The sequence below is a fragment of the Alosa pseudoharengus genome, unplaced genomic scaffold (genome assembly GCF_046254945.1).
Source record: "Alosa pseudoharengus isolate Yale_2024_CS ecotype anadromous, Long Island Sound unplaced genomic scaffold, YU_APseudo_1.1 YU_APseudo_1.1_scf_13, whole genome shotgun sequence".
Classification (NCBI taxonomy): domain Eukaryota; kingdom Metazoa; phylum Chordata; class Actinopteri; order Clupeiformes; family Clupeidae; genus Alosa; species Alosa pseudoharengus.
Genome location: NW_027468598.1, coordinates 27918247 through 27929555, shown reverse-complemented (window position 1 = coordinate 27929555; position 11309 = coordinate 27918247). Strand labels below are relative to the sequence as shown.

General features: G+C 45.5%; 1 protein-coding gene across 1 annotated transcript in view; it reads right to left on the bottom strand.

Annotated features, from left to right (window-relative positions):
* mmp28 (matrix metallopeptidase 28) overlaps positions 1–10912 on the bottom strand; it is a 24467-nt gene extending 13555 nt beyond the window's left edge. Inside the window, exons 1-3 of the mRNA XM_076282753.1 lie at positions 10647–10912; positions 7873–7949; positions 6017–6210 (exon numbers count right to left, since the gene is read on the bottom strand). Of these exons, the coding sequence (XP_076138868.1) occupies positions 6017–6210; positions 7873–7949; positions 10647–10763 (388 nt within the window). The 5' untranslated portion in view covers positions 10764–10912. The remainder of the gene's footprint in view (positions 1–6016; positions 6211–7872; positions 7950–10646) is intronic.
* Positions 10913–11309: the final 397 nt, after the last annotated feature.

Genomic DNA, 11309 nt, shown 5'->3' with positions numbered 1-11309 from the left:
AAAAGACAAATGGTTCCCCTGGGCTGCATTTCCATATCATTGCTAAAGTTCTAACAAATCATTTTTTTTTACTGTTTTCTCCTTTCCCTACTGTGTATACCTGTTGGGTTTACCTGGACTAAAGTGCCAAATGAATAGATGGTGATGTAAAGGCCAGCTGAGCCAGAAAACCGCCAGCTTGTTAACGTTTGACCAGGGCAGCACCACAATAATGTGAATTGTGAAAACGATAAATCAAGTACATGGGCATGGGCCAAGTTTCGCGACCCCCTTCTCTCTAACCAGCTGGATTTGGTTTTTAAATGTTGCGAGATGGGCATTGGAAGCAGGGATAGGAAATGTCTTCTCTTATAAGTAGGCTATGTCAACACCAAAGGCATTATGTCAATGGCAGCCTTTGACTAAAAACCTTTAGAAAAAGGTCCCTAATCCAGACTGCAAATCAGTTTAAGAACCACTGCTCTAAACCAATCATATTTCAGGTCAACAAAACACACAGACAGGGAGATGTATGTCTCTCCCAGAGCTCAGAGGGGTGTAGTACTGGCCTCCAACGCAAGGTCACTGGCTTCCACAGGTGACTTTGGCAGCAACCACTGCTCCAAGCCTCTATTGTTTGCCAGTGACGCGTTCTTTTGATCAGTGGTTACTTCTGAAGGTACCAAGATAAGCCAGTAACATCGCTTGGTGGTAAAGCCCCCTTGTCCACAGGCCAGCAGTTTATTTCAAAATCCTCAGAGGTAATATATCCCGACTCCGAGTGGCTCTCTGAGCCCAAATCCACCTGATCCTGCAGCCACCTGGGTGACCTGCGCACCTGTATCCTCTCACTCTTCTACCCACCACAACTGTGAGCCCGTTTTATAAACCACTTCAGCTCACGAAGCGAGACAAAACACCAAGGTGTGTGTGGACCCAGCGACCTGAGCACTCTTCATGCTCAACCAACAAACAGGCACATGCTGGAATCCCTGAGAGGATTATGGGATATACAGAGACCTCCAAGCACAGCTGGATAAACCAGCAGCACGAATGTGCGAATGTGTGTGTGTGTGTGTGTGTGTGTGTGTCTGTGTGCACAGGGTCTTGTAAACAGTTTGCTCAACGAGCTTGTGGTTCTTGTGACTTGTACATAATTACATGGCTCCCCCCATCCAAACATCTAAATCACACAGCTCTGCAGGGTACACGTACACACACACACCGCTAAACACCGCTAAACACCGCTAAACACCGCTACACACCGCTACACACCACTACACACCGCTACACTGCACTTTCCTGTTTCAGCTTCCACCTATGTTTGTATACATGGAATTACACAATGTCAAATTACACAGATAAGGTCAGTAACAACACACTCCCCGGGACACTATGCAAAGCCATAACAGGAAGGCTAAGCACATGTCCAAACACTGTTGCCGTGGCCACTGGAGTGAGGAGAGGGACACACATTGCTTGGCTTTCAGCATCGCAGCACTTGCCTGGTTTCTAGACACACTACTTAGTTTCACTTCAAGAAGAGAGGCTGGCCTCTCACTATTGGGAAATGTTTCCAACTCTAGCATCGTAACGGGCATAGACTTTGTGTTAACTTTGAAGTCACTGGTCCAGCCTAACCAATCACATTGTTCCGAGATTCCTAATGTTACCTCCTACTTCGCCTAATCTTTTACAAACTGATAATAAACCCCATCGACAGTCAGGAATCAATGTATTTATGCCTATCTTTTCTGTACACACATACACATTCTTATTTTGAAACCGGCATCATCACTACTCCAGGCATCTTGGAAACGTTAGTGTGTTGTCAGATGCCAGACTAGTATCTCAGTGAAATGAAAAGGCGGGCGGGGCCATGCCAGGTTATCACAGGAGGGAATAAGAAGCTCAGGAGATGAGTGTTGAACTCCTTCAAGAGTGCCAGTGTTGTTATATTGCATACAGAAACACGTTGCCTTTGACCACATGTTCATGAATGAGCATCGAATGTGTGAATGAGCTGAATGGAAACCCAACTACTGAGGCAAGGTTGAGCTCAATTGTGTGACAAGGATGACAATGGACAGGACTGAGGTCATCGAGGGGATGCCGATATACTGAGACAGAACTGAGACATGATTGAGACAATCTGAGAGTGTCTCTGACAGACATCTGGCAGTGAGGACAGGCTGGAGAGATCTCTTGGGCCACTTAATATCCCACAGACAGATAGAGAGAGGGTGAGATGGAGAAGAAGACACATAGAAAGGGTATGGATGGAGAGATAGAGGGAGAGAGAGGTGAAGAGAGTGGAGAAGACTGAAGAAGAGACAGAGAGATATAGACAGATAGAGAAAGAGAGGGAGAGAGAACGAGTGCATGGAGGAGAGATAGAGAGAGATTTAGGGTTCTGGGAGTGAGGGAGAGAGGAAAGAGGTCTGGAAGTGAGGGAGCGAGGTCTAGGAGAGAGAGAGGGAGAGAGGGAAAGAGGTCTGGGAGTGAGGGAGAGAGGGAGAAAGAGAGAGAGGTCTGGGAGTGAGGGAGCAAGGTCTGGGAGAGAGCGAGAGGGGGGGAGAGGTCTGGGAGTGAGGGAGAGAGAGAGAGAGAGAGAGAGAGAGAGAAGGAAAGAGGTCTGGGAGTGAGGGAGAGAGGTCCGGGAGAGAGGGAGAGAGAGAGAGAGAGGTCTGGGAGTGAGGGAGGGAGAGAGGTCTGGGAGTGAGGGAGAGAGAGAGAGAGAGGTCTGGGAGTGAGGGAGAGAGAGAGAGAGGGAGAGAGGTCTGGGAGTGAGGGAGAGAGAGAGGTCTGGGAGTGAGAGAGAGAGAGAGAGAGGTCTGGGAGTGAGAGAGAGAGAGAGAGGTCTGGGAGTGAGAGAGAGAGAGAGAGAGGTCTGGGAGTGAGGGCAGTGACGGGGCAGAGACATGCGAAGCAGAGTGGCCCCTCAGGGGAGGGTGATGACGGGGCCCAGAGCCCAGAGCCAGCTGCTGTGTCAGAGCAGGCCACAGGAATCCACCCTACACGCCTCAAACATCTGGCCCAGATGCTCTCTCTCTCTCTCTCTCTCTCTCTCTCTCTCTCTGTGTGTGTGGGACAGAGATAGAGAAGTGTGTTTGTAAGGTAATACAGCTCAATCTGCCACACTGAGAAAACACTACTGAGAATACAAAGAAACTGCAAGAGGATTTCCATTATTCAAAAGCGTCACGTAGACAAGTAAATTTGCTGTTAAATGTAGATCAATTTCAGCTAGAATTCCTGTAATAGGAACAGGGAATGGTATCATCTTCACATTAATTTTCATGGCACAGTGTCAACTAGTCCAGCCTGTCACCTATGCCATGCACTATGCAGTTATGTGGTTTGTGTCACACTACGCCATGACAACGCCTTGTCTGTAGTTTGCTAGTTTTTGACCAAAGTCTCCATCTGTTGCTTTAAGAGGCCTATGAATAACATATTATCTAGTGCTTCAAGTAAAATATTAGATAAGCACTAGGATTCACTATTTGATTACCGTAAATCATAACATTGCAATATTTCCATACTGGTACAGGAATACCTATAAATGAGAGTTTTTAAGGGGTTTGGACTTGATGAAGCATGTAGAGGGGTAATGTTCCCATCTGGCTGCAGTGAGTCTGAGCAGCATTTAAGCGTTGTCCCGAGGGGGGAACCATAACGGAGCAGGATGTTGGATCCCGAAGACATTCCATGACTTCCCAAATGGGAGTAATTACTATTGCAGTAGGCAGAGACTGAGAGCCAGAGAGGGGGATACAGATAGTCTGAATGAAAGAGAGGAAGAGGAAGAGAGGAGTGAACAAATGAGAGAGAGATGGAGACAGGGAGAGAGAGAGAGAGAGAGAGAGAGAGAGAGAGCTATTGCAGTGACTAGGAAGTGACCATTAGGCAGTAGTGTTTAGTAAGAGGAAGTTAGGGCTTTAATAGTTTTCAGAGAAAACAGTACAGATTTCAGAGAAAATGTTTAAAAAAAAGAACTTAGTTTTTAAACTTAATTTTGGAAAAAATGCAATTCTTAAATACCTTCTTTATTTCTGAGCACTAGTGCACCAAGATTCAAGATTCAAAATTCAAGATTCAATCTTGAATCTTGGTGCACCAGTGCTCAGAAATGAAGAAGGTATTTAAGAATTGCATTTTTTTCCATAATTAAGTTTAAAAACTAAGTTCTTTTTATTATTGCCACACCCAAACTGTAGGAGCATTTTAAAGATAGAAGGAGGGAGACTGAGAGAGGTGAGAGTGAGAGCATGGAAGGGAGAGAGAGGTGAAAGTCTTGGCTTATCTTGGACAAGGTGATGGAATGCAGGCTTTAAATGGAAGCAACGGTCGAATTCCCACAACATGTGTGAAATGTTTAAGCGACAAGGTGTGTTGTGCTTGAGGCTCTTTAGATTTCCTCAAAACGCACTGGGGCCTTGTTCAAACACAGCAAGCCTGAGCAACAAAACAAGCATAACTTATTAAACACTGCAAGGATATGATATATGGGGGTAAAGTCACACACTATTAAACAACTAACACAAACAGTTAGAAATATACTTTAAGCAAAAACAACGACCCAGACGTGTTTGGGTCATTTAAAAACGGTCCGATAGTGAGGTCACTCTGAAGTTACACAGCACAGATAATTGCAGTTGCATTTCTCAATAACAGAGGAGCCAAGAGCTTGGCGGTGAGGCGGATTTCATCAGTCCAGGGCTCCAGAAACGGGCTACAGACGTGTTTGTCTTCTTCACGCGGGCGAACAGATGGGAGGCGTCAGGTACCAACTTGACTTTGGCTGAAGCTGCTTTCACACAGCAGCATTCCAGCAGTGTTAACAAATCCCTCAAGTGACACGAGGGAATGTGGAGTTGTTTCTGCCGATTCAACACTGTTACAACACAGACGGAGTGGCACGGTGGGGCCTCTCAGCAGTCACACAACAGCTGAGGCCGGGGGGGATTCTGGGCCATGTCTGGCCCAGATCCGTCCCTCCTCCGTCACATCTGTGCTGCCTCAGGGCAGCAGTCAGACGCTCGCGGGCTAATCTCTCTGTCTATACACACACACTTCTCCCCTCTCTTCCTGTGTAGCATCATGGGAGGAAGTGGAGGAAGTGGGAACGGTGAAGTGGCTTGGACACAACCACAGGTAATGGGGCGCCTGAAACAACACAGACTAACAGAGCCTGGGATCGGTTCCATCTTTATTGCTAATCACAACAGCCAGCACCGAGAGGGAAAACTAATATATCATCAATACAACAGGTATTTCCTTACTCAGTGTCTAATGGGTTTTACAGAGCTAAACTCCTGAGAGCAGAACAAGTCAATCAGGAGTCTGTGGTGTTTTACGTAAGGGTCGGTCAGCTAGACTAAAGACTTTATTACTGCTTACTTAAGGCCTTTACTGTCCATGCTGTGGACGGGATCTGTAATTAAGTTGTTGTTTTTGGCATGTGTGAGCGCTCCTGGGGTGGTGCAGGGGTGTGTAACAAACCCCAGATCAGGTGAGGTCAGGCGGAGGGGCAGGACAGGTAGGAATTATCTAACGCATGCCTCCACCTGTAGGGGAGGAGTTCCACACAGAGCCGACCTCGGGCCTGTCCAACGAGGCCAGTAATTATACATTCGGCACTGCCGCTGGTATTATGTTATATGACGTCAGACACGCCCAGACTGCACGTCCCTGACTACCGGGAAACAAATGGCTGGAAAGAATCCGAATGTCTCTAGTTCCTAGTATTGCACACTAAAAAACACTTTTTCAAACAACTCATTCCATTTCCATTTGTTTCCATATGGGGTCTATGAGGCGGATTGATGACTTGCTGACTGTTCAATGAGAGCGCAACTGGTAGTAAATCACCAACGCATGCCTCTGTTCACACTGTTTTGTCTTTGGAAATGATGAGTTTCATCAGTAGAAGTACTGACTGGCTGTCAACACATCGTATGACCATGTTAACAGCCACACAGTTTCCCTCTGAGGTAGTCGGCATCCGCTACAGGTGACAGAAACGGCCACTCACCTGTCTGTATGTATCTCTTCCTGCGCAGGTGCCCCCCACCGCCGCTGCCTCCTGTGAAGATGGCGTTGACCCTCTTCGCCCAGGCTCGATGACTACCCCCGTCTTTCACCCCGCAACGCGGCGCTGCCATCTTCCCCAGGGTGGCGCTGTCCAGGCTGCCGGTGACTGGCAAGTGGGAAAGCCACTGGAACTCCCTGTCAAGAGACATGACGATTATTTATACTCTTACTGAAGCCCCATCTCTCTGTGCACAGCCTCTAGTTTTAGTCAGTCAGTACTGCGTGTTTGCTCTCTGAAATGGCTGCCATTTGTGTTGTCTGCATACTATGATGAATTCAGGTAGTGAGCACAGAGTGAAATAGACTCCCTTACACATACCACAGTCCCTAAAACAAAAAGACACACTAGATCAACTAAATCAACTAGAAATCAAGTAACGTGAGAGATGTGAAATTAACTGAGACTGTCAGAGAATATATCAGAGAAAGATAGAGATCATATACATATTTCCATATTATTACCACCCTGTTAACCAATCAACACTTTTCATTATGCCATGATTGCCGCATTAGACAGGGAGAGCCAGAGGGAATAGGAGAAACAAAATGAGAGGAAGTTGAAAAAGAGGTGTGTGGTGTCGGCCATATTTGCCACACAGGCAGCAGGGCCACCCCTCCTGAAATGTGTGGAGACTCCTTGGCCAGCTGACTCAGCCTAATGGGCCTGGCCCAGGCCCAGCCAGCCATCCAGCCAGCGCACATCTAGATAAGTGTAAATTCCAGCGTAAATAATGGTCATTAGATTACAGCTCCACAAGCCAATCTTAATAGGTCCGCTAGTCGCGCCTGATTGGCTGCCTGTCTCAGAGCAGTCCCGGAGCTCAGTCTCCCGCTTGGTATGGAGGTCTGTGAAAACACCCCCACAAATATAGTGCATTACATGAGCTGAAGTCATACAGGACTTGACTGAAGCAAGCAGTCATTAAACTCCTTCTCTCACATAAATGACCAAGCACTTTCAATGAAGCCAAGGAGGGTGTGGAAAATCAGGCTCATGCATAACTGTTACACACTAAAGTTATTTCTTCTTGCTGTAGCAGGGTTTGGTTGGAGCAATGGTTGTTTGTTTGTTTGTTTGTGTTTTAGCTGTATACTGGAATACACACATAGAATCTTACAGTGAGAACACACACACACACAGAGAGAGAGAAAGAGAGAGAGAGAGAGAGAGAGAGAGGTGCATTCGGCTCTGTGACATTGCAATGTCCCTGTCCTCAATAAATGGATAAAGACTCCTTCAGGCAAGAACATCCTAGGAGAGACAAACTGCCGGGAGGATTTATGGGTAGTAAATTTCAGAGAAGGATGAAAGTTTGGAATGGGTAATGAACAGAAAAGAACAGAAAAATACCCGGCTGCTAATCAGAAGATGTTCAGACTCACTCAACCACCAAGTAACAGCCACACATCTTCCTGTCAGTCTATTAGATACTCACTGAAGTTAGAGCCGTGGTGCGGTATGTTTTTGTGTAGTAATGTGTGATAGTACAGTATAGTGTAGTATAGTGCAGTATAGTATAGTATGGTATATTATAGTATTCTATAGTATTGTATAATTTAGTTACGATCCGGGAGTAGTGTACACACACACACACATGCACGCAAACTAGGAGCAGTGACCTAACCAGGAGCCCACACACACTCTAGTACACACATACACATCCGGAGTAGACAGCAGCCCTTGATCTAGCGCCCAGGGAATCATATAGATTAGTATAGTATAGTATAGTATGGTATTGTAGAGTATGGTATGGTATGATATGGTCAAGTGCAGTGCAGTGTTGTGGAGCTGATTACCTGACGGCTGACTTGAGCTCTGCAGCATTGTGCCTGTGATCGCTCTGGTGCAGGTATCCATACCTCTCGAGGAAGCCCTGGGAGACAGACACACACACCACAGTCAGTCACAGCTGTGTCACTGTATACACCGCCTGACGTGGTGTACTTTAGGGGAAGATAGATGCTTTCCCTTGAATGTACATGTCACCCCATCTCCACACAGACACACACACACACACACACACACACACACACACACACACACACACACACACACACACACACGCACGCACACACACGCATACACACACGCACAAGAACAAGCACACAGACACACACACACACACAGATGTTGACCTCTGCGTGAAGTTGTAGAGAGAGCCTAAGAGGGGATCTGGGAGGTTTGAAAAGGATTCAGTAGACCTTTTGAAATGAGAATTTATTTTAATAAATCAAGTTAATTTAGAGATGTTTCATATTCATTTGTGTTGTGCATTTGATTCATATCATACAGTAACAGCATTGAGGTGAAAGAAAATATTGAACTTGGTTTTGCGTCGGAAAAAAGGATACAGAACATGAAATCCTATAGGCTTGTATGAAATGAAGCTCAAAAACTGATTGCATGTCACCAGAGCATTTTAAGGCTGCTCTGGTATGATCTACACTCCTCAGACATTTCCCCTCATCACGTTATACCTGTAATTAAGCATCTACTCTTTCCCCCTCGCTCAGGTAGAAACACATACATACACCTTTACTCCTCATTCCGTAGGGTGATGAGAGTTTCCTAGAAGATTCCAGACCACCCATCAACGCCAGCCAGGGAAGACCCCAGAGGAGGGCGTAATAATTCCCAGAAGGCATTGCACTGACAGAATCCGGGACGATTACAGATATGCCGTGATACACGGAGGAAATTAGAACCCGTTCATGCCACAGCTGGATCATGTTAGACCCAAATATGGCTCATGTTGCAGGCGTTGTAGAACTGACTAAGCCAGCTCATTTCATGGGCTTTATGCTGCCATCCCCTCAATAAAGATCAGATGTATAACATAAATAATGCAGATTCTAATGCCAAAGCTATCTGTTGATCTTATGTTTAGTTTAACAAAATGGTGAAATGGCGATGGAAAGCATTTCAACAGATTCTGCATGTAGCCCATCCAGTGTGGAATATGTTTGACTTATAATGCTTAGCATAACTTGGCTGCAGGTGAGTTTGTTTTTAGCATGGTACCGAAAAAGACCAAAAAAGCAACAAAAAAGACACCTCAATCAACTTTCCAAGTTGAGATAGACTAGAAAGCCTTAAGACAAAAAACAACATGACAACATGCCATGTATGAATATTGAAACAAACAAAAAAACACACCACTGAAAAAAACATAGAGAAGAAATAGGCCTAGCCCATGTTTTTTGTCAGTCTCAGGCAACAGACAGGTGAGAGCCTTTAAGCCAACAATGAAAATGGAAGAACTTTATGGAAAAAATGTTTAATAATTTGGCCTATCATTTATGGATAATGTAAACAGAAGATCTCATCATTTATAAAAAACATTCTTGGTGCCACCCACAAAAGGCATGTTTCAGTGCCCTAATGTGTTCATGGTTAACAATACAATGAAAGGCACCACACATTCTTGTGGGTAACTGCCTTCAATCATTTTGTTTTCTATTTTAAGGGCTGTTGGGTGTAATTCAATTTTCACCACATCTGAATATGGCTTGTCCCTATTTCCCAACCATGCCAGTTTAAGTTCTCATCCAGCTGACTATCCCAACCACATGAGAGTCGCACAGACACTCCCATGGCTGGCTGACGAGGGCCAAAAACAGGAGGACAATACTAGTTTTAGAACAGCACAAAGCCCCGTGTCAATTTCTAACCGGGCTTTTCAGTTCTTTTCTGACAAAGACTTACACCAAAAAGCGAGACGATTTATCATGGATGTCTTAGGGAGACAAGCAGGATGAGGCCCCAGAGGGATGATAACAGCGGGTGTGGGGGAGCACAGCGCAAAGGGAGAATCAGAGGCTACCCAGACTGGAGCATTTAGCAAAGTCGTCTTTCCATTTAGCTCACTGCACAGCAATAGGCTGTAATGAAATGGTGCCTTGAGCCAGGGGTGGCCTAAATTGTAGCCTATCTAGTATTTGAGAATTAAACATGTGCAGTGCCACTTTCGACGTCTGTGAAGACTTCACTTAGTTATTGCAAAGTAGCCTATGAGGAAAGGGTGAAGAGGATGCAATGGTCTAGTCTATCCCATTTTCCCCTAGTAAAAGTGGGCATGGTTAGGGAAACAGTTTCTTAAAAGTGCTGAATAAACCACTGATTGCGAAATTAAAAATAGCCTGGGCCCACTTCAATATTCCAGTTGTTATCTGAGCTAATCTTGCCTGACGAGCCAGACCCACATCTAATCCACACAGGCAAAACAAAGTACCACAATGCCAGGACGCATAAAAATACGCTCAAAGGCTTGTTTAAAACCACATGTAGCCTAGCTTAGGCTACTCTACCTGTTATTTAAACCAATTGGAGGTTGTGGTGGGCGTATGCTCCTCCGGGCATATGGCGAGTTAATGAGCAGGTTAAATCTCCTTTCGACAGACCGCGCGCAATTTTAATGAACAGCCGCTCAGTCTATTAACATGTCCTACAAATTCAAATTAGGCTACACATAACTGCTTAAGCTCATAGCCAAACTGACGAAAACAATTAGTCTGGCAAAGATATCTAACAGAGAGGAGTTTAGGCTCCTTTATGACAAAGCGTCACCTACCTGGACATCAGCTTGACTTGCTTCCCACTTCGATACCGGTGAGCAATGGCATGCAACGCACAGAAGCGCCAGTAACAGGCGTAACTCAACAGTACACGGCGAGAAAACGGCGATCATAGTACTGTATTTGAGTCACCATCAAAATACTAGAAAGGGTATTCAGCACGCGAAAACTGACATTCTCCCACACCCACTGCGAGGCTCTACTGTGGAGAATTCGTTTCCACTACCCAGCTTACTCTGCAGTGCGCTCCCATGCCGGGTCCGAGTATGCGCTTGCAGCAGTCCGCTGGATTTAAGGAACGGGAGGGCAGTAGCGCCTCCCAGACACACGGGCGTGCCTCCAATCGTCAACTCAAGTTGACAAGGTAACATCTGGGAAGCAGTGAGACTAAACTGGCAAACGTGCTCCTTTTAGCGCAGATATAGCAGAGACATTATTTATTTTAATTTTATTTTTTTTAGTGTTCTGTATGACATCTCTCTCTTAGGGATATCTTTATAACAAAATATACACTGAATTGACCGAGTCTGGCAATACAGGTGATGCCTGCAGCATAGGAGCAGTAAACGCAACAGGTTAAGATCAGAATGGTGTTTAATATCATTTGAAAAACAAAAAGAAAACAGAACAGTAAAGTAAAACAGATCAGTTTAATCTTA